Consider the following 23,588-nt stretch of genomic DNA (forward strand, 5'->3'; position numbering starts at 1 on the left):
GTTTTGCTTTCACATGGAATGAGGCTAGCATCACATCAAACTGCTGATAATGCAGCAGACGGGCGTAAATGGTAAATATGCATTTCATTAGACACGATGATGCTTGCAATTTTACAACACGGACATGAACAGAGTAAAGTAGCTGTTATTTAATAACTATGATTTGCTCAACAACTGTAGTTACAGTTCATAATTACTTGTCTGTGCTCACAGACAGTTGGCAGCAGTACTGCAGTGCAATGGCACAATGACAGATGTAACGTCATAAGACACAACACAATGACCTGCATGAGTAGAACAAAGAATCTAAAATCGTAAATTTACATCAGCCATCAACTAACTGGCTTTGTCAAACACAGTCTTCATGGATTTTCTTCAACTGAATTTGTTTTTACAGCATTTCCTGGTCAGTATGAATAAGGAAAAAATATATAAATGAGTAAACGCAGATAACAAATGATAGTGTAAAACAAAGTGGTACACAAATCTTACTGAAAAACTATTACATATAGCAAGATGTTACACTCTCACAGCAAACACAAATATGAAATAAGTGAGGAAAACAAAAGTTCTCCTGGTTGATGAAGCTGATTTGACCTATAGTAATATTAAAGCACAAACCAGTACAGCCTCAGGCTTAACCTTTTAAAATATATACAGTCGCCTGTTGGATCCTCCAGAGTCTTTGAGTGTTTATTTGAAACAGAAAAGCTCTCAAAGACTGAGAATAGTTGCTACATTGCCAACAACAGTGGCAGATACTGCCAATAAATGAGTATAAAAAAAAAATCAAAGAAACTTTCAAAATATATCAGAAGCTATGAATCCATCTGAAATGCAAAAATAGCCAACTAACTGTGTGTCCTCTACAGGGTCTGCATTAAGTGCATATGTTGACTTCATGATTTTGTGGTAATAGGTTGAGGTTTTCCTTGAGTGTGTGGGGACTGTGGAACATCCTCTTGATAATTAAATACAATTAACCAAATCTTAGGTCAGTGCTAGGAACCATCTTCATCTGCTCCATTCAGCTGATGCCCACTATATATATGAAGAGCGGCTGTCAGTTCATGTCGTTAGCGCTTTCAAAAATATCTCCCTTTGTTCATCGTGTCAGGGTGTCACTCCCTCCTGGTCCATGCTGCAGCCGAGAGCTTCAATGTCATTACTGATATCGGTGATCATACGGTCCCATTCGTCCCCCTCAGACGCCTCTTGGCCTTCATCTGAGGCTGCGCTGTCACCACTTCCTCCAGCTGCTCCATTGCCATTGGTGGTGGAATCAGAGGCAGAGCTGGCAGTACGTCGATAGCGGCCAAAGCTGTCTGTGATGATTCCTCTGCCATCTTTGACACCAATGGTCTCGAGGAAATTCTCAAAGTGCTGGCTGTCCTTCTCTGGTATGAAGGGACGCAGGCCTGCAGGGACAGGGGAAAATATGGATGCTGGTTAAATGTCTTTTTAGCACATATTTTACAACAACTGCACTTGTGTTAAATAAGCTTGTGATGGACTGGCAATTTGTCTGGGGTGTATGCCACATTACTCTAAATGACAGCCGTGATCAGTTCCAGCACCTCCCCCAACCCGTAACCAGATAAGTGGTAAAAGATAGCAGATGAATAAATGTTTGTGTTACATGTATCGTGAAACATGAAGGTAGTAGAGGAGCCAGCAATGTAGATGTCTCACATTTTCATGTAAAGAGATTAAAGGGAATCGGAAACTGTTGTGGTGAAAAAAAAAAATCACAGGGTGTAGCATTACTTGCATACACGCTGAGAAGAATACTGCTGTCTGTTGTTGGCTTCACTAGTTCCTATCATCTACTCACAAGGTAACAACACTACCAACTTAGCACATTTTGGGAGCACTTACTTTGCGATAGTTAATAGATCCAAAGTTAATACAATGGAGTAGGTGACAGTGAAAATACTGCTGTAAGTATGAAACTATTGCTGAAGTTTAGACTAGTTCAATATAATGCACAGGAAAGAGGACTATGCAGGTAAACGTATTTCCTCTGGCAACAGGTGCTTTGCCAGGAAGCACTCCCTGACATCGATTAACATTTTTTTTTGTCCAAGTTGGAATTTTATTTTTCAGTGTGATTCACTATGCTCAACATTTCATCATTTTTCATTCTATCATTGTTAGATTAGGTTTCATATAATAATCTCCTGACGCCAGACAAAAGTCCACGATCAAAGCTTAGAAAATCTGTAAAGAAAAACATCAAGGAGGTATAGATATGCAAAATTATTGCATAGCAATTTGCAGATGGGGTGCCGGGGTGGGGGAATAAAGTGGCCGTACCAAGTAGGAGGAACTTCCTGCTGTCCCCATAGAGTTGTCGCAGGTTTATGCAGAACTCATGGATGGAGGCACCATCACGATACTCATGGAGCAGGGTAGCAAACTGCTGGATCTCCTGCGAGGACAGTTTTGTCCGCAGCTACAAGAGAACGAAAGTAAGAAAAGAAAAATCAAAACAAGAATCAATGCAGTGTGAATAAGAACGGTACAAAGAAAGTGAAAGTGTTAACACCATACTGTGGTCATGTAGTCTTGCAACAGCTCTGCAGCAGTTGTGCTGAGCTCTCCTTCACTTGCAGTGGTTGTCTGAGGGGATGCTGGGGTGGAAGCTGTTGGAGAGCTTCCTTCTGCCTCAATAGAAGCCTGAAAAGGACTGAGGAAATAATGCATGCCTTGTAAGTGACAGGCCAAAGTAAACAACCTTCAATGTGTAAAAATGTTTCTTGAAGGATGTACTCTTCAAATCCTTACAATGTGCTGGCTTCCACTTCGAAGGCCTCCTTCACATCAACTTTGCTCGAGGAGTCATCTGCAAAATTAACAAAGCACACATTTTATATTTCATAAATACCTGTGGTTTGAGAGGGGGGTAAAATTGCACTGGGTAAAACAATATTTCTCTGTATTATCAAATAAAGTGTTACAAAATGTTCTATTTGCTCTAAGTGTAACTTACCACTGTACAGAGAAAGGTGTCTTGTAGGTGTAGTTGCTCCATCATAAATGGCTCTATCTAAGAAATCAATGGTTGATTCTGTGTAAACAATCTGAAAGACCTGGCTGAGCAACAGGCACAGCTCCTCTGCTGCCGCCTAGAAGAAAAGAAGAGATCAGAAACACTCTTTAGCAAAAACCGGTTTAATATCCTTTTTGTTTGCGATACTGTCAGCATTATATCAATGTGAGTGAGAAGACTTGCTGAAGTCCAGACTGTAATAAATCATTTCTGATCCATAAAAATACATGAAGTTAGTTATGTGAATCAAAACAGACTGTGCCTTTTGTTAAAAGTCAACATTTATCTCATTGTGCAAATATTTTTAGATTTTAGACGAACACTTTTAAGCTTTCTCTGTATATTAATTTGTTTGACATCTTGGTTTAATTGCTCAACCCATAGCTTTACCATGACCCAATTAAAGAGATAAATCAATGTGTATTTAGTTACAAGATCTAAATATAACCACAGATGCACAATAATACCTTATTATCAACAGCCAGCACATGCAAACAGCAGACTTCTACAAGCATAGCTCCACTCTCTGATAGGGAGCTGAGGGTCTGAGATTTGTTGAGATCAGGACATGAGCTGGGACAGGGAGAGCCTCCTGAGTCCTGGGCTGAAAATATAAAATATTACACCGTTTAATTTATTAATTAAAAGGTCAGCAGGTAAACTTTTGAACATTTTAGTGACAGGTGAATTAAAACTTTTCTTCAATATTGGACCAAATTATATCAAATATTTGGATCCTGATTAAGGTCATTTCTAAAACTGGGGTTAACATTATCAGATTCCTCTAATTTGCTTTAATTTTAACCTTAGGCAATCAAATAAAAACATTAGCAAACAATCAAATATTCAGAGGAACCTGACAACCTGACAATAACTTTAAATAATGCATTACAGCAGGAGTGCAGGTAACTCCTATTAGTATTATCACCATGCGAAGTTCCTGCTAAAACAAAATTAAACTCCATGTGTTCTTATGTTTCCTTAATCTTAAGACTCTTGCTTAGAACCAGTATCTTTTTACCTGTTTTAATCACCACAAGGTGTAATGAGTCATCTCTGATGTAGGACACAGCAGCAATATCATGTATGGGCACTCTGAGGATGATGTCTTCTCCATCACGCCATACAAGCTTTATGTTGTAAGCTGACAAGCTCACCACTGCATCCTGCTCTGATGTCAGCTGGCCTGCCAACTGATGGGACTTCTGAGATAAATAAATATGGTTACTTATACACAGTAACACACAACAAGTGAAGGATCAGGTTAAACCTCCTACTCACACACCTACCCTTGCATTGTCAATGAGCTGCAGAACCTCTGTCCTGCTAGATGGGTTCAAGTATCCTGGAACTGATGTCAGCTGCCCCAAGTACTAGACAGGAGAAAACATGTGCAAACCTTTCACTAAGAGATGTACAAACATGTCTTATTTAGTTTAAAAATGAATCTAAAGTGTTGAAATGTTACATGACTGTTACATGACTGTTTATACAACAGTTTTAGAAAATGAGTATAAATGAGTATGAGCTTTAGAGCTGCGTGTCACACTAACTTTGACTTCTTTCTCAATGTAGTCATTAAGTAGAATGTCAGGGTCAATGCGGTGGTCGGGCTGAGAGAGTGAGAAGGTGTGCAGCGCCCTGCGCTCCGTGGCCTTCTCCTGGGCCTTTTTGTCCCTCCCCTTCTCTCCTTTCAGGAAGACTCGCTTGAATGGAGACACGATACCAGGCTAGTGAATAAAGACAAAGAGAGCATAGGGTCAACATCAGTCTACACTTCTGTTGATAAGCTGCCTTCCAAAATGCATTTAGAATGACACTCAGTTTTCTGTATACGTAGCATGTCAGACTTCATTATAAACCACTGACAGTCTGCCTGTGCTACAGAATATTAAAAATGATTACAAGTACATCCACAACAGACATAGGGTGAAACAGCAAATAATGGCATTACAGGAAAGTGATTTGAAATAAAAAGGACACAAAACACAAAAAGAAACTACATCAAACTTAAGTTCACTGTCATACTTGCTGCCTTGTCATTTCTACTGACCCTACTTCCCCTGGCTGTGCCGACTGCTGCAGAGCAAGACACAGATGCAAATGTAGAGCTCTCTGTGTTACTCAATACGTGTTGCTCAAATGTCAGTATACCAGCAGGTCCTAAAGGAAACTACATTTTGTAATAAAACAGGAGTGTGCAGACGCAAGTCTGAGTAAAACAGAATAATATAACAGTTGCCACAAACATATCAGAAATTAATTATAAAATTAAGTAAAATGTTGGTATTTTCAGTTTATAAGGCGTTTTCTGATTTGCTTGCATAGTACCAGTAGAAACACAGAGTAAAAGTTAATTGTACTTCGTACTTGACCAATTTTGTCCAAAAACAAAAAACTAGTTTTAGGTTTAAAGCAATGTGAAAAGCCTACCTCGTTCTCCATGAACCCACGCCTACAACTGTCACCTAATAAACAGCAAGCGCACAGCCTCGCCACAGATGCTACTACGCTTACTCTGTCCAAACTAGGCACCTGTTGCCGCCACTCACACACAATGACAGCTGCCAACCGGTGAGAGACGCAGGATCAAACAGCCTGATTGCGTATTTGAGGGGTGTGACCCCCCACAAAGGAAGGGAAGTGTCTCTATGTCTATACTCAAACACAAGAACAGGAAGGGGACCAGCCACAACTTCCTGTGATGACACGCTTATACATGCTTCAAATATTGAAACAGTTTAAAATGGCAACAGACTTCTCACAAAGTGCATCACAGCTAAATCCTGACTAAAGAGTTGTCTATATTAGATTGTGTGGTATAATCACTTTTACTTTATATGCTTTATTGTGATGTGATGGTTGCTTCTTTCCATCACTTACTCAAGACTAAAAGACTTTATAATCTATTGAACTAACAACAGGTGCCATCTTTACGGTACGGTTCACACTTCATACTAAATGCAGTATGCCGAGCAGTATACACAATCTAATGTAGCTCTTGAGGACGTCTTCCTTTAATTACATTATTTAATGTATTTTATTCTTACACCATAGTCCTAATTTAGTTCTTGTGTGTTGTGTTGACATTTGACCACAGATACACAGAAAAACACAACCTGTACGACAACTGCATAATGCAAGAGTATGTAGAAGACGAGCACATGAACATTTTATGTCTTTGCCTGGTAAAATGTGAGGCAACAGTTTCCATAGCTGAGTCCAGTAAACAGCCTGAATAGATGCTCTTATGGTGGTAGTCTCTTTACAAAAAATCATAAGCAGGGATATGGCTTCTTTGTGCAGTGGTGGTCAGGGTAAAAACAAGAACAGGTGACCGTTCAAACATTCCTACATTTAAACAATGCAGGGAAACTTAAACCAGTGTAACAGCAATTTACGTGCTTAGGAAGGAAAAAAAAAAAAATTAACCTTATTGAGACTAAAACAGTAAAGTAAAAGACTAGAAGTCCAGTTCCACAAATAATCAACATCTTACGTTTATGATGAGCAACAATTAAGTAGTAGTAAAGACAACTTTCACCTTTGCAATATTCCTTGGCAAGTAAAACAAGTTTAACAATTAGTTCGTTTAAATCCAACAGCAAAGTGATTCAAATATGTTATCATGTGAAAGGCTGTGAGCTTTATAAACATGTATAATGAAGTAACACTCTTAAAGGTGAATATAAATATACATCTCTGCCAAATGTGATTCACTATCACCACCAAGTGGCACAAACAAGAACTCTGTATGCACTGGTGACACTGTTGTCTAGATTTAAGTTATAAACAGAGGACAGAAGGAGTTTAAAAAAAGCTGTGAATGAATAACTTTGTCATTAGGATTTAATGGAGAGTGACTGATTTCATGTAATGATATATGTCTTTTCAAATAACGTAGATGGCAAGAGTTTAAAATTAATCTTTTATGAATGGATTTGTTTTCTGCCACTTCTAGGCAACCTAGTAAATCTAGACTAGTTAGTGATCGACACATTTTAAGTGTAAAATGTTGAAGCTACAGCGTGTCTTATCACGCTAAGTGCACAATTTGGATTAGATGACATCGGTGGAAAACATTTCCTTTCCACAACAAACCTTCCTAACACTAAGCTAACACTTCATTTCCTTCCAAAATTCCACTCTCTCTCTCTCAGACACTTCACGCCTCATTATTCTGCGCAGGCTGTGAGCCTCTAATGTCCTGCCTTGATGCGGCAGGTCCTGCCCTTCAGTTTCTTCCAGTGCCAAAGAGAAGAACAGAGGGATTTGTTTCCCCTCTGTTCTTCTCTTTGGCATAGACATAGTGGGAATAAAGGATTAAGGCACGTCTCTAAAAGAAATGTCAGCTATGTGTTGGAACATAAAACCCTGTCTTCATATCAAACAGGGTCATTAGGTAGTATGTGTCTGTACTGTAGCTATATATGAGAGGGAGCTGGATTCAAGACTTAACCAAGAAGTGTTGATTCTCTTTAACATGACTGACACTGATAACCACTGCCTTTGACAGCTAGTGGTGAGCATACAAGTCTCCCATGACCTCCATCTACAGGCAACAACGAGTGTTTTTATTCTGGGAAACATGTTTGTGCTTTTCTTACCTTTAGAGAGCACGATCACCGCCACGTACCAGCATCACCCTAACTTGTGAAAATGCCATTAAGAATAATACACTGATCCAATTAAAATAAGAATGCCCAGTGATATCCCACAATTACAAACTGCTGCGTCTGAGCACAGCTGAATGAACTCTGAAAACAAATGTTGGGAGACAAATTCGAGCTATGAAATCTAAAAGCAGCCAGAAGCTCACGGTGATCCTGGACGGAAACACTAACTTTATCTAACGAAGTAACAAACTTTAATCGTGTCAATTATATATGAGTTGAGTTACATCTTACACGCCACCGTATGTGATTATAGTTGACAGTACAGACAATAAACCTGTCGGTGTTATCGTGTTTTTCCAGCTAACTGACGCTAAACGACAACCTCCATCATTTGGCTAACCTTAGCCAGCTAACAGTTAACATCTGAGCTAACGTTACTTTCGTCTAACGTTAGCTAGTGAGTTAGCATGCTAGCCAACCAACTTAGCCAAGTCTATAAGTTGACTTACCTTTTTCACTTTTTTCACATCATCCTCCATTTCTATGTAAAGGTCCTCTTCTTCATATTCCGGTCCGTATCGAGATCCAGGTGGGACAAAGCATAATTAAGTTGACCTACAGAATCTTTTAACTATCTTAGCACTCATCTGACAGTAGTTAGCGTGCTAGGCTAGCTTAGCCAAGCATTGGTGAAGTGATGCCCGAAGTTCAGCTGATGGCAAAACGCCATGTTCATGCTCGGCCTATTCTGTAACTATTAAAAAAATCCCGGCGTACCACCAGTGTGAAAATATTGTGCTTCAATGCAGCTGAAGCAACTAAAGATATACTCTGTAAAAAAGACAAAGTCGGACAAAACAGGCAAAACTTTTCAATCGTGCCGCCATTTTGGGCGTTGAACAGCGGTCCAGCATGCTTTGCTCAAACCAAAACAGCTGCTACTGGGTAACGTTAGTCTGAAGAGAGAGGAGAGAAGCCTTACTAGAATAATAAAAATCCTCACTGTTAACATGACAGCCGCTTCAGATCTCTAAAAAATACCATAAATAGGCCTACAGACCTCTGTTCAAAGCAAGTTAGCTGTATCTATTTCTTCGTTACTTTGGTTTTATTTGTTTACTTTGTTGCTGCAGGCCCATGCTTTCATTTTCTGATGTTAAAAAACAGAAAACATAGCAGTAAACAAAAAGAAAGATGTGTGGCTTTCCTAAAGACAATTGAGGAGGCATGACAAAATGTCAGCCTCTTCCTAAAAGTATAAATTAATTATAAAGAGGCTATAAACAGAATTCGTTTAGTGTTTTCTAGTACGCTCTCATTTATTAACCTGCATCCCTAAATGTAACTTAGCTGTTATTAATGTCATATTAATGACCTTATTAAAAAAAACACTAGTGGTACAATGTGTTTCACATGTATGTACATGTTGACATGCTTTTTAAAGTTATGTTTTACTGTTTTTGTTTTACTAGAACAAGAATATGAACAATCAAGACAGCAACAAACAGAAAGAGACAGGTGAGACAGTGGGGAAAGACAGAAACATGCATAGCAGGAGGATATGGAATAGACCTGTCACTCACAAGGTTGGCTGCATCAAGTGTCTACAAAAGAAAGGTAATAGCACCTTACTTACTAAATAATATCATATATAGCAGTCTTATATTTTTTTTAAACTTGAGTATAATGCAGGTTAACAGTACTGTGGCTATCGATTTGAATATTTCATAATTTTGTGGTGAGGTCTGTGGAATCTTATTTGGATTTTATTATTTACAACATAAAATAGTTTATGGTGCTTAGCATTTCTAGACCTTCAGTAATATATTCTGAACTGAAACATAATGCTTTTGTAAAATGTAATTATCCAATGAGAACATTAACACCCTAAACATATACACTGACCTTAGAATTACTTTAATATTTACTGATATTGATGGGTTAAATGATTTGATCTTATTCAGCCTTAAAAGTCCATCATCCAACCACATAGGTAATGTCATTTAAATTAGCGGATTTTCTCAAGTTTATGACTGTCTCTCGTGTTGCAATGACTCAGACCTTTATCACTAGTTTGTTGATCACCTACAGAAACGCCACCGCAGCTCCACTGGCTGGAGATCTAATCTGTGGAAATGAGAACCTGGGTGGTTGTGCAGGTCTTTAACAAGCTAAATTTAATACTACACTAATTGCAACATAAAGCATCAGGAGACATTCAATAAACTATTATTGTAGTCTTAAGTGGAGACTCACATTTTACACAACCTTTACAGGCCATACACTGCAGCCACTATCATGTGTCAAAATGTGAGATATGCATGTGAATACAGTACCGATTTATTGCACTTTCAAATACTATATTTATTTTTCTCTTCTGGGATGAACAGTCTGATATATGAATCTACAGTAAGGCTTAACATTACATTTTCAGCATAATATTTCTCTTTTCATCTAAAAACCAAAACATACAAAAGAACTTTAGCACCATATGTTATTAATAATATTCATATTGTTCCCAAAAATCGGGTGTAGGTACAATACTGGACATCAGTTTTGCGTTTTTTAAAGAACGGGGATTCCATGAAACAATTTACTTACATTTTATATTTAACAACAACAAAGAAATCATTCCTTATATGTTCTCTGTCGCAACATAGGTTGTATGAGTATACGTTCATAAAGATGCTACAGACTGTAGCAAATTTGCTTACTGACATTGTGCCAACTTTTCAAATACCCAGGATTAATCATATAACCTAGGAAATATCCTGATAGATTTGTGAAATACACCAACAAGCTAACACAATCTAGAAATTGATTGAATATAAACAAAGCAATATTTCCCAACACCTTTGATAACAATTTCAAAAATCAGCAGCAATTAATATGACAACCATAATCGCTTCATTGGAATATCAAATCCATTTTAAAGAAAAGATTACAGCCAATTCTACAATAACAACAAAAATAGATACACACAGATTAAGGACATATAGATGACAGGAATTTACAACACAGCAATCACGTTCTATATATTATTTTACCCAAATTCCAGTAGCAGAAGTACATCTGTGCTCCTGTGTGTTTGCCATAAAAGATGCATTTTGTCATCTACCAGTTTCATTCTCTCTGAGAAAAGAAAGAAAATCCTAGTGCAGATTGAATCATAGAAAAACGAAAACATGCTATATGCTAAAACAACTGTAATAAACAAATGAACAGAATAGTAACTTTTTGTTGCTTTTTTGTGCAGGTTGGAAAATCAAAATGGCACCATTGAAAGTTGAGTTCTGCTGTAAACTGTGTGGATTTGAGGTGCTAGCTCTGGAGCATTTTGAGATTGCAAGTTTGTGGGGTGCAGGCTCTCAGTCAACCCGGAAGGCCATGCTCTCAAAAAGCCAAAAGTGGACTCTGCAGTCCACAGAGGTAGCACCTTTTAAATGTATTTATTCAGCACCAGGTTGTTAACAAAAACCAAAGGAGGAACAACAGTAAAGGAAGAAAATGCACCGTTTTATCATCTGAACAAACTGCTCCAATGGTCAAACAGGTTGATGACACAAAGGTACAGACTCAAACCAAGTTAAACACTACAGTGGCCTGCTGCTACACATTAATGCAGAAATCAGAGGCTTTATTGTGCAGTAGAGAGCTCTCACATGCTAAATGTTGAGGGTCACCTCACAATGAGTTCTAAAGGCATGCGGGGAGGTGGTAGGAAAACCATTAAACGAGTGATTGGGCCTGTTTCATCATACATGTCTGATTTTTGTCATCACTGACTTCTTTCACGTTTTACTCCAACTGCAGGCATTATTGTTCTGGCTAGGGGATGTACTGTTCACACAAGACAAACGACACAGAAAGTTTACGTCTTGGCACTATAAATCATTCATCATTTGCAAGACAGAAGAATATGTAAAGGCATAGACAAAAGTACAAAACAATCATTGACCAAATTGTTCAGTAACTTGGCTGGCACCACTTATGATCAAATAAACAGTCCAAAATTAATGCTTTTGATCTGAGTCTAGACTAATAATTGTAACTTGCTGAATCAGCTGGGGATTTAATGATTCAGCCTACTCGAATGTAATAAAGATGAGGAACCCTACGTTCAAGTACAGAAGATGTTCAGTATTGCCTTACTTTTTCTCCTAAGCTTTTGAAAGAACCAGTAATTGGGGTTCACACAGTACCCGTCGCTTGGTTCTGTCAGACTGTGAAGAGAAACTGTAACACTGTAACTAGGTAACATTGCAGTTCTGCGGACGACAACTTGGATGAAACTGTAAGACTAAATAGCATTGTCAACTGAGCTGACAGAATTGAGAACATGGCTCAAATCTGGTTTTGTGGAGACAGACAGAGAGGATTATTGTTTGGTGTTGTCATTTTGGTGAGTGTGCTGGCACGTGAAACGAGCAAAGAAAGATATTGGCATTGTTGTTTGCGGACCTGGCTGCCATGGCTGGATTGAAGCACCCAAAGTAACAAGGCACAACAAGGACTGAGAAGAACAAGCTTGCTGTTCAAATGCTCTTGCTGTGTGTTGATGGATGTAGAGTTGGGCAGGTAACCTGACAAACTATTCTCTGAAGGTGATTTGTTTTTGACCTTGTTTATGGTATAATGTGTGGCAGCATGAAGACTACACTATACAGTATAGAAACAGCTTCCACTAGCACTACTGTGCAGCTTAGCTCTTGAAACATGTGTATAATTTAAACAAAACAAGAACAAATGATCTAACCAACTTATTACCCAGCTAGCTTTACTAGAGACAGAATATGGCAAAATGATGATTGCTCTGTAGAAATACATAAAATATACTGCATGTTTTATAAAAATCCAGACTTATACATATAGACTCTTTGTAGACTTAGTTAAAATTGGTTTAATTAGGAGTCACTACTACTATTCTAATGACACAGTTATGCAAGCATAAATACTCTGCCTTATACAACATTAAGCACCACTAGATGAAATGCAGCCCAATTGTACATAATCTTGTTTATAATGCTATATAATACTGTTGCCACACACGAACGCACACACACTAAAATGATTGAATCACAGTGTATTTGCACCTGATTTGAACATGTGTCCATGTCTGGAAAAGGTCAGCAGTGTTTAGAAAGGATGCACCATATGCCAGGCAGCCAACTACCACAAAAAACGGCCCCCACCCACCTATCCAATAATAAGGATGTGTAATCATTTCCCCAAAACAAAATGTGCAGTCTATAACGTAGTGGCACAATCCCAGCCAAGGAGTAGTCCAGGATGTATGTATTATGTTAAGGAAAAAATGGAGACCCTTGAGGACATGCCTGGGGATAAGAACTGCATTGAGACACCCCTGAGTCAGCTGGTTCAGTGATCTGGTTTGTTGGTCCTGAGGAACCCCTGTATTGGCTGTTTTGCTGAGTTTTTGTTGTTTTTTAGTTTAACAATACTTATTATTCATTATTAATTTGTCGACTAACTATTAACATGGCTGTTTATTCACTACAACAGAGAGAAAAAAAACTACTCTAGCTACTATGGTAAACGATGAACAAGTTGGTTGTTTGCATACACATATCATATGGTGTGTTGGATGTTTGCTCCACCCTAGCTGACCCAACAGTTCTCAATTACTCAGGGCTGAACATCGCTTTTAAGCTGAAGGGTGGCAGACCCCGGATGTTGAAGCTCTTGGCTATGGCAGTGTACCTCATTGCATGTTCTCATGTCAGGATCTCCAGTTGTTCAGCCTCAACCCCGTTGTTCAGTTACCAGAGAGTGTGAGAGTGTTGCACGGGAGTGTACCAAGGCCCAGCACTGTAGAGATGGGGAAGAGGGTGGAGCAGCAACCAAGGATGGAGCCGAACAATCAGCTAAAGAACAGAACTGTGGGAAAGGGCTGAAGAGACACTGACAACTTAGCACTCAATATGTACTGTGCATTGTACAGTACACACTAAGGCTTTTGCACACAAGCACACAAATATCCATACACCATAATGCATTCAGGACCTTTATCACAATCTGTCTTAATGTTCTTTTCCAACCCTGGCAAAACCCCCCTCTCACCTTTAGCCTGGACTTACATGGCATCTGCTTTTTACAGTACGATGTTAACAGGAACATGTGGCCACAGCTGAACAGAAAGCCAGTTAGCCAGGAAAAAGGAATCTCTGTTTTGTGGAAGGCTCTTGGGCATCCCTTCTTGGGTGCATTTGTACTAATGCTTCATACTGAAGTCATGCCAAACACTACAATGTAAAAAAACAACAACAAAAAAACACATTTCTCTATATATTCAGATGAATATTTGAATAAATAGATAAAATTGGAGTATGAAATGCATTCATTTTTCTTATGAATTGTTCAGTAGCCCTCACTGGAAATTTTAGTCAAGCTCCTTTTGACTTAGAAGGCATGTTTTTTTCATTAATTTTTTCCATGAGTGAATACTGTGGGTATCTGTGGTGGAGAGCTACCCAGGTTCAGCAGAGAGATGGGTACATCAGTGTTTAATTGCTGCACTGCAGGCCTATAGATGACACATTTTGCAAAGACTCATTCTACTGGTTCAAAGGGGGCAGATATATCGAAAAAGACAGTACTAGAAGATGCGATTTGGCTTTGCTTCAACTGCATTAGCAGGTGCCAGAACAGTCGCCCTGTACACCCATTTAAGAGCATAACCTCTTTGAGGGCACACTGATGTTGAAGAGTATACCTTTTAACACTGTAACATGTTTTGTTATGTAAAAAAGTGTGTGTTTTGGTAAAATATAGTTGTGACTATAAATGTGGACACAAATACGCACTGAAGTATAATAGTATAGAAATATCTTCTCAGATGTCATATTTTTTTTAAGAACTTATGACATATCTTTGCACCCAATAAGCATATATGCTCACTGGCTGCTCTATTAGGAACACCTGTACAATCCAATGCAATCCAATAAAGAAGGTGTGCCAATAATTCTACTATAATTGCTCAGTCTTTGTTTAAACCATTCGAAAGGTGATAATTCTACTATATAATTGAGGTAATTTTGGGTGGTATGTCAATATTGTGGTCAAAACATTATAACTTTTCTCACGGTTTCCACAAACAGAAATTATAACATTGTAAAAGTAGAATTCTTGGCAGAGCTGCCATACAGGATTGCAATAAATTGCACTGGTGTACCTAATCAAGTGGCCAGTGAATGTGTATATCAATTAACCTAAAACTGTTGCTGATAAGAAAACAAACTAGGGAGATTGGAAAAGGGAGTACTTTCTAGGATTTAGAAGGGAATGGTGGAGGATTCCTTGAAGGCTGTCTTTGCACATCAAAAAAAGTGCACGTTAATATACATTTGTACCCTTCTACCGTTTACTAAATATCTACAATCTTTTTAAAAAGTCTTTGGAATGTTACTATGATTTTCTACTCACCAATTTAAAAACCTTGTGCTCATTTTAAGTACATTCTACATTCCTTCAATTGTGTTTTTTTTTTTTTTCCTCTCATATGGTCATCTTAATATTTTGTGCTGTTCTATCTACAGGCATTACTGACCGAGGTGCGCTATTAGAGCTTCCCTCCAGTGGAGGGCAGTCTGCACTTAAAAAATGGAATATGTGGGTGGAACTGATTGAAGGTCAGTGTGCTTTTTTTTCTTCTTTACATGAAGCGATTACGATTTAGGATTTTGAACAAAAATAGTACAGCCAGAACACAGCTGAGCCACGTAGGCTCACAGATGTAAAATCCATATTGAATTGCGTCTCTTAGACACATCTTTAAATGTGCCCTTTCTATTATTTGCAGCATCGAGATAAAAATTCAGTGCTTTTTATTTCACGGGCTAATGATTTGGTAAACACTATGATACATTTAAATGGTGTACATAAAGAATGGCAGTAAATGTCGAGGTGTGCAAAGACCTGCCCCCTCTGAGTCTCTCCTCCATCATTCCCATCAGGCTTTGCACCAGTCCCATATCACAGGGACATACAATATGCCCTTCACAAGTATTCACAGGTTGAAACACCAATACAGTATAATGCATTAAACACATTTCATAATGAAACATTCATATGTTATCTACACACTCATACAGAACCCTGCTCTATCAATATAGAGGGATTTATATGAGACTTCTGTATATATCACATAAGATACTGTAGGTTCATAATTTTACCATTTGTTTTTTTCCAAAAATAAATCATGACTGTGTGTTTAAACTGTCTTTGACAGATTTTCGGTTTACAAAACACACACCTCCTGCAGAAAGAAAAGAGAGAAGGAGAGAGCTGAGTGTCAAATGGGAAGAGACCAAATCTGAAGAGGAGAAAGAGCAGAATGAAGGAAGGGAAATGCATGTGCACCATTGTAAGGGGGAGTGACTGAGCTATGGAATAGGATGCCTTCAGAGGGAGGATTCGTACTGCAGGAGTTCATAAAGAAGTGGACCGTCCCTATACCTGATGCCCACCGCATTAGGGCTAATGTACTGCAGCACGTTTATGGTCCTGCGCAGGCGCCGATCCACAAAGTGTGCATCCCAAGCTGGGTAGCGTTTTCTGGGCATGTCTATCTTGATGAGGGGACCCTCAGGCCGGATGGGCCTGCCAGCTGCATCCACAGGCTCTGTGGACCTCACCTGGAAAACCGGAAGGCAAGTATCCGTGGCTGTTTCATCTGATTCCACATTTTCCCCGGCCAGACCCCGTGTGGGGGTGGCCTGAGAGCCACGGGGGCCTGTTGTGGGAGCCATGGGCTCAGCCTCGGGGGGTAATGGCAGGCCCCACAGCAGCTCAGCACAGCAGGAGCTGGCCAGCACCCTCAGCCGCGGGCCCATGGGGTGTAGGACCCCGTAATAGAGGACCATACACGCCACACCTGAGGCAAAGCACAGGAAGACGCCACAGAGGGCAAAAGAGGCATAGGCGTCAGTGGTGGTTGGGTCACGGTAAGCATACCAAAGGGAGCTGAGGATGGCATTCTCTAACAGTACTACTGTGTAATAGGCCACCATTCTGTACCGTGTCCGGCCCTCACGTACGTTGAACCAACAGAAGACATAGACAACGCCCACCACCATATTGAACAGTACCTCCTCCCACTTGGACATGCAGAAGTCGGTGCCGCCATGGATGACCCAAAAAGCCATGGCACACCAATGGAGCACCACAAAAATGCCAAAGTAGATGTGGAAAACAGAGGCAAATAGGGCAAAGGAGAGCACCCGTGAAGAGATGGTAAAAAGGCGCCAGAAGAGATGCACCAGGGCACCTCTGTAACTCATGCTCTTCTTGTCGTCACGTGAATCACGCAGGAGTTTGTGGTAAGAGGCTAGCACCCAAGCCAGGGACAGGAGGGAGGACATGGCAGAAACACCTGGGAATACACACAGAGAGAAAAGTAGAGAAAGACTAAGAATAGCAAGAATGAGACACACTGAAAAAGCTTTAAGTTTTATCTTCACTTGGCTGCTATTTCACCTACTGTACAGTGGGTTTTTATTTCAATATCATCGAGGGTCATTTGATCAACACAGTCTGAATTTTAGTGCAACAATTCAGATTCCTTAAGATACATATAATAGTAGAGACAGCAGATATGGCAGAGCAGTAACTTGCTACAAAAAATGAAGGGATTATCTGCAAAGTAGCAGCGCAGTGCCTCTCAGCAAATGTATTGATGGCAATTCTATAGACACCCTGACAGAGGAGGGTATCACTTGTTGTGAATGAATTGCCTTCCTTGGGGAACTATTGCATGAGGAAACTGAAATTGTGAAAGAGGTTTCGATATCAAGAGTGATGAATGTTAAAAATTGGATACAGTCATGGAGAATTTACTCTGTAAATAAAGTGATATGCTCAGAAAACTATGAATACATCACAGTATCATGTGATAAGCAGATTATAATGCAAAAAAATCAATAAGAGAGAGCAAACCAACAAAGAAACAAAAAAAAAAAATCTGACATAAACATTGCTCGTATAAAGCCTTAGGAAACGCCTTACACTGCAGCCACTCAGCCTTGTTGCTCTGGATCATGATGCAGAGCTGCAGCACCAGCTGAGGGGCACTTTCTAAGAAGGTCTCTAGCAGTCGCAGCATGTTGACATCGGCATACTCGTACATCATGGCCCAGTAAAAACGCCGCTGGTTCTCCTTCTGCCGGTGACTTTGTATGCCGAGGTACATGGTGCGGATGTATCTGCGGAGCGAGAAAGGATGGAGAGTTAGACAATTCCATCATTCTGGCATATTTTGCCATCCATGTAATGCTTTTACTGTGTTAACCCAAAAGCTATGACTTGGGACCCAGAGACATGTACAGTATAAAGTCACAGTTCGTCTGTACAGTTTTACTACTACATAGGGTGACTGCCTTGTGTGAAGCAACAACGAGGAAAACATCACTAGTATGTTGCTGAAAAGTATTTTACAGTCGTCTCTAGGGTCTCAGAATATGTGGTTATTGAACTTTTTATGATGCATATAGTAAGCATGGCAATAATCATCATCTTAAGTGCACCACCTGAGCTATAATGTCAGCTGCTGCAGTGGCTATTTTCATAACGGATGGGGTTTCATAATGGTGAAGTGAGGGAACTGGTAGGTAATGCAGCTGAGAGGTGGCAGCTAATTGAATTAAGCTCCTGTTGCAATCTAAGCTGTACTACTGCTTTTTTTTTTTTTTTTTTAAGGCCAAGACACAGAGAGCCATTGTGTGCTGCTGAGCAAAAATGTAATATGCTCAGAGCTGTGATATAGCTAATTAAGATCATTATCTTCTTTGGGTATGGATTTGTTTTGAAATGTAACACTGCGGTTGGAGCCGCCAATTAACGTGCACAGAAGAAGACGGGTAAACAATGATGAGGAAAACATTCAGTGGATCGAAGCTTTGGACACCGCACACTTGCCTGGGAAAAACATCAATCCATCCAACAAAAGAAAATCAAGACAACTAAAGGAATGAAAACAGCTGCTGGTGGGCCTTTATCCTCTCCAACCTATGAGCAGTCTTCAGTTCATGTTAACCCAAGTCTGGCTGTAGAAAACAGCACAGAAACCAGTATGACAGTTATAGTGGTTTATAGTTATCTTAACTGTGACTTCAGTCATTGCATATTGGGTGGTAGCTGCAGGGTCTATCTGCCTGAGCTGGCAGAGTGGCCAAATAAATACAGCACTTGATGTGAAGGCAGTCAACCGAGGACAATAGTGTGGCAAGGACAGAAATAGACTAGACAGTAGCACTCCTGTGAGCAAATTGAGAGGCCATGGATCTAAACACACTTCCTAAAAGTGAGACATAGGCATACGAAATGAAACCATAAAATGTTTATGTTTTCAACATAACTCGCTCCTGCGTTAACCGTGACACAGAAGACTGCTGTTAAATTGGAAACAAGGTTGAGAACAGAGCACTGTGAAGAACGCATCATCTAGTGCAGTCTACCAGCTTCCGGGTATTGTTTTGACGGAAATGTAAGCATTAACCAATTCCTATTACCACGCCACTCTAAGCAACTCGCTAGACCTTCAGTTCAATGTGATAAGACCTGAGAAAATGACATACGTTTTATACATAATGAAAATCTGCAAACCAATTGATTATCACTATTTCCACTTGTCTAGAGATTTCATGATCTTTACATACCTTTTGTTTAAGAAAATAATTATTCTTCAACAATAAATAATAAATAATTATTAAATAAATAAGAACATTTCACATACATTAGCCCTGAACTCCCTTTTTTTCTTGCATAATTATAATTTTCAGTAGGCTTTATTCCACACTGAGATCACAGAATAATCGTTTATTAGAGAAGATCAAATAAACCATGACATTTATAAGGAGACAAGACAATTCCAAGCACATACAAGGAAAGTGATTAGTCGTTTCTTTTCTTCAAGGAACAAACGCCCCTCTGCCTCCACTTCCTTTTCAGACAAAGCTGGCAAACCTCTATGTGGTCCAGTCTGTCAGTCAATTAGCTAACTTGAAAAGACAGCCAGAGTTTCCCAATAGATGGGAAAGAAACTGAAGTGAAACAACGGAAACAAAACTTCAGCACACAGCACATAAAGCTACAATATCACACAGCTACAATAATGCACAGAGTAATGAAAAACAGGGGAAGGTCTGGCTGAGCAAGGAATTTTCAGAGCTCACTGAAAAGTGGACTTTCTCGGGACAGTGCACAGGGGGAACAAGAGAAGGGGCAAAATGGACTAGCGTTTTTTTGGGATCAATAGCTGTGGGCTGTGAGAGGCGGTATTATATCCAGAGGTAAAGGCTGGCATTCCATGACATTTTCAGTCGGACTGGTAAATGTCAGATGGAACAAGTCAACCTGTCTCCCTCACTAATGACATGCCACAGAGACCTGCACGGGCCCTTTGTCTTCATCCCTCAATTTCCATTAGTCTGTGTGTTCCGCTGATACGTCTCACTGGTCTGTAGTGTCTTCCGCCCCAGTCATTTTCCTTGCCTCTGTAGCTGTCTCACTTTGTTGAAACCACCATGCTAGAAGCCCTGTGAGGCTTTTTAGTGGTCCTTTGAGCTGAAAGCTCAACATCTACCTCTTGGTGGCACTAGAGGGAAGGTCGGGAATCACCTAAGTAATAATTATCAATGGTAATCCACAGGATGGTTGCTGATAACTTTCTCTAAAAAACTAAAATGTCAACTTTATGGTAACAGTTTGTAGCAATCTTTCCAATAGTTGCTGACAGTTATGTACAGACACGAAACAGAACAATGAAAACAAAATATTATGGTAATAGACAATGTGACATGGTATGAATATATATAATGTGATATTTCATCAACGCTGACTGAGTGTAAGCTATATTAGGTGCTTGTATTTTATTTAAGTGTGGCTCATCATTCATTCATTGATCATTTGATCTGTTGTGTTTTCACACTTTAACACTTTAGCCTTGACATAAAAGCACACAAAACTAAATGTGTGTTGTTGTCGTTGTACACATGCGCCACTTTTCTCCCTCATAACAGTTTGTTAGTTCTCATTCCCTTGGTTTCAGCAAAAAAAAAAAAAAAAAAAAAAAAAAGAACTTGTACAGTTAAACACTTTGGGTTTCACAGCTGTCAGAAAAATCTGAACTCACTCCATCACGTCTCCAACACACACACACACACACAGCGCATGCATTCACAAGAACCTCTCACCCGTGCTGCAATTGTGATGCACACAGTTAACACTCCCACTGTGCCTTTTCAGATGGAGTAACACAAATGGTTCCCAAAACACACACACCTACACACACACACACACACACACACACACACACACACACACACAAGCATTCTTGTTAGTGCTGTAGGTAATAGGGGATTTCAAGTCTATTTCAGGCACGTTCGTCAGATGGATCTCTTTCTCTCTGTCTTCCTCCCCTTTGCCTCCCATCCTCACTCCACTTAGGCCGTGGTCCATTCCTTGATGTTTTCCTCTCCCCGTTCACTTTTAGCTCCATAGCTTCTCTACAGGGCTCCTCATGAATTATTTGTAGAAAGATCATAGCCATCGCTCATGGCTCGTTAAGCAGTGTATGCATGGCCTAACAGCTCGACGCTGTGCCGGGGTCATGTTCCAAGCACAGCTGTCTGCTGGTGCTGTCAAGACACAAGCCACCATTAAACCTAACCACACCACCTCAGTACATACAGATACACGTATACAGTGCCAAACAAACACATACTTTATTCAGAAACATGGGTATGAAACTGTCATTGCATGAGCAGACATCTTGAGATCTGAGCATGACCTGCAGTGAGGGACAGGTGGAGTGACAAACACACACTCACATCCAGACCATGTGGATGACTGACTCCTTGAACATGTTGTTCCTCCCTATCCTCCAAAGTCATTGACCGATGAGTCATCCAACCACCCTTACACTAATCCCTTGAGTGGGTGGTTAGACGGATCACACACATACACACACCTAGCCAAATTTGACAGTATCAGTGGGAAGGCTCAGCAGCTCAGACTGCATTCATATCTTGTCATAAACTGATTCATAAGAAGATCACAAGTACTATTACAGCAGAGCTTATGCGTCGTCTGCTAACAGGTGGAATTTGGCACAACTCAAAGCATAGGGGACACATACAGAAGGCCTGAGGGTTTATTAAAAAGTATGTGTAAGGTGGAGGCAATGCCAGCTGCAATGAGTCACACCCTGAGTCACTCAGAGAGGCCACGCGTCGACTCTCAATGAGGTTTAAACCTCCTTTATCAGGGAGATTTACATTTCTCTCCCTCCTCCTTTGCTCAGCATCTTGCTTCTCTGTGTCTTCTCCTCTCCTCATAACTCTCCAGAATATCCCACTGTTCTCTCAAAGCAGAATTTCAGCATGTGTCAATTACTGTTTTCAGTGTGGATTTCTCTGTGAGCAGCATGGTGCAGGGGATATTTGGGAGAGGCCGAGCAGTTACAGCACGTACTGTTTACTGTAATAGTCCACCAATTACAGACAGTTTTGAAAATAAAATAATGTCTTATTGCAGCCACATTGCATATTGATCTGAATGCTCTGGTAAGAAAGGGCCTTCCTGCCTTTCTAAATCAATCTGCCCATTATCTTTTTCATTCTTCCACTTCTCTGGTGAACAAAATTAAAATACTGTACCTTTTTATCTTTAGTTCTAATTACCAAATCTTGGTGACAGTCATCTAAGGTCGGTAGTACTGATAGCTATAGTAAAAATGGCAGTGATTGGATGGCCACATCAACAGACTGTCTCACAAATTGGTCTTCTTTCACCCTTTACAGTGAATAAAAGTATCACCACTCTGGAGGGAGTATTTGTGATGCCAGTGTTGTGTTATTCATCATTTGCCAATTTGTACAGTGCCAACGAAAACTGTTATAGTAAACATTTTTTTTCAGCTCAGCAGCTCAGCTTCTATGGGAGAGAACCAGAAAGAAAATTCAAATGTAACACAAGTTTCAAAAAATATTTTGTGGATGTCAATACCAAGATTATTTTTTTTTCCAGAAACACTTTGCGGCTCAATGGGTTTATCGTGTAACAGTGTACCACTGATCCACCATCAGATATGCCTTTATCCTCCTTATGGCAATGAATAGCCCTGGATGAAAGTCTGGCGTAGTTGAGATCCGAGTCCCACAGGCGAGTCAGATACACTCACATACAAACACACAACGATCTGTGACCAGTGCCTTTGGGCGATTCCTAAACCTTGAGCTGCTGGAATGTTGCACGGAGACGAGGTTGACATGATGCAAACTGAAAGCAATGGGGAAAAGCAAGCCAAGATGAGATGCTGTGTCAAAACTGCTCTGGCTTGTCAGTTCTTTGAGTATGTATTTGTTAACCATCTCTGACATCTTGACTAAACAATTATCACTGTAAATATAGTATACACCATATGATGTGTTTTGTTACGTGAAGTTTTTTTTTTTTTTAACCAAGGGTTACCACCAACACCACAGTGAATCTTACTTTGTTTGCATTGTTTGCAGATAGCAAAGACTGACCCCCCAGCAGGTATAGCAGCTCCCCTTTCTAGTGTACTACTTCATTTCTCCTCTCTGCCAGTCATTTGTCACCGTTAGCAACAATCTTCAGGTACGCCAACTCATTCCACTCGTGTGACAATGTGCCACCACTAAGACAAGTGGAGAGCAGACAGCAGAGGGTGAAAAGGAAGATTAGAGTGAAAGATATAAGATGAAGTAGATAAGGGAAGAAGAGAAGAAAGGGGATCAAGGCCAGTTAGCCTTCAGATGGATGACAGAGAGATTCTAGAGATCTAGCCCAGTCTAAGATATCATTCTCCATAATGGACTGGATGATAAAGATGTGCAAATGTGAAAGATGTGCCTTTCAGATAAAGTACCCATTGATCACTT

At 39.9% G+C, this 23,588-nt stretch overlaps 2 protein-coding genes across 3 annotated transcripts in view; both read right to left on the bottom strand.

The window, feature by feature from the left end:
- Positions 1–134: 134 nt before the first annotated feature.
- Positions 135–8,582, bottom strand: ccm2 (CCM2 scaffold protein). 2 transcript variants are annotated; one of them, XM_026341978.1, is made up of 10 exons: positions 8,178–8,582; positions 4,606–4,782; positions 4,342–4,425; positions 4,074–4,254; positions 3,520–3,656; positions 2,993–3,128; positions 2,788–2,845; positions 2,554–2,689; positions 2,317–2,455; positions 135–1,418 (listed from the first exon to the last, which is right to left on the bottom strand). In XM_026341978.1, exons 1-10 carry the CDS (start codon positions 8,205–8,207, stop codon positions 1,114–1,116), a joined length of 1,383 nt encoding a protein of 460 aa, XP_026197763.1. In that variant the 5' UTR covers positions 8,208–8,582; the 3' UTR covers positions 135–1,113. The 2 variants fall into 2 exon arrangements, with proteins under 2 accessions (XP_026197763.1, XP_026197762.1); XM_026341977.1 differs by having other exon boundaries at positions 4,074–4,257.
- A 7,506-nt stretch (positions 8,583–16,088) lies between these two features.
- Positions 16,089–23,588, bottom strand: part of xkr6b (XK, Kell blood group complex subunit-related family, member 6b) — a 37,182-nt gene continuing 29,682 nt past the window's right edge. The window contains exons 2-3 of the mRNA XM_026341662.1: positions 17,692–17,888; positions 16,089–17,059 (exon numbers count right to left, since the gene is read on the bottom strand). Of these exons, the coding sequence (XP_026197447.1) occupies positions 16,089–17,059; positions 17,692–17,888 (1,168 nt within the window). The remainder of the gene's footprint in view (positions 17,060–17,691; positions 17,889–23,588) is intronic.

The sequence above is a fragment of the Anabas testudineus genome, chromosome 24 (assembly GCF_900324465.2).
Source record: "Anabas testudineus chromosome 24, fAnaTes1.2, whole genome shotgun sequence".
Classification (NCBI taxonomy): Eukaryota; Metazoa; Chordata; class Actinopteri; order Anabantiformes; family Anabantidae; genus Anabas; species Anabas testudineus.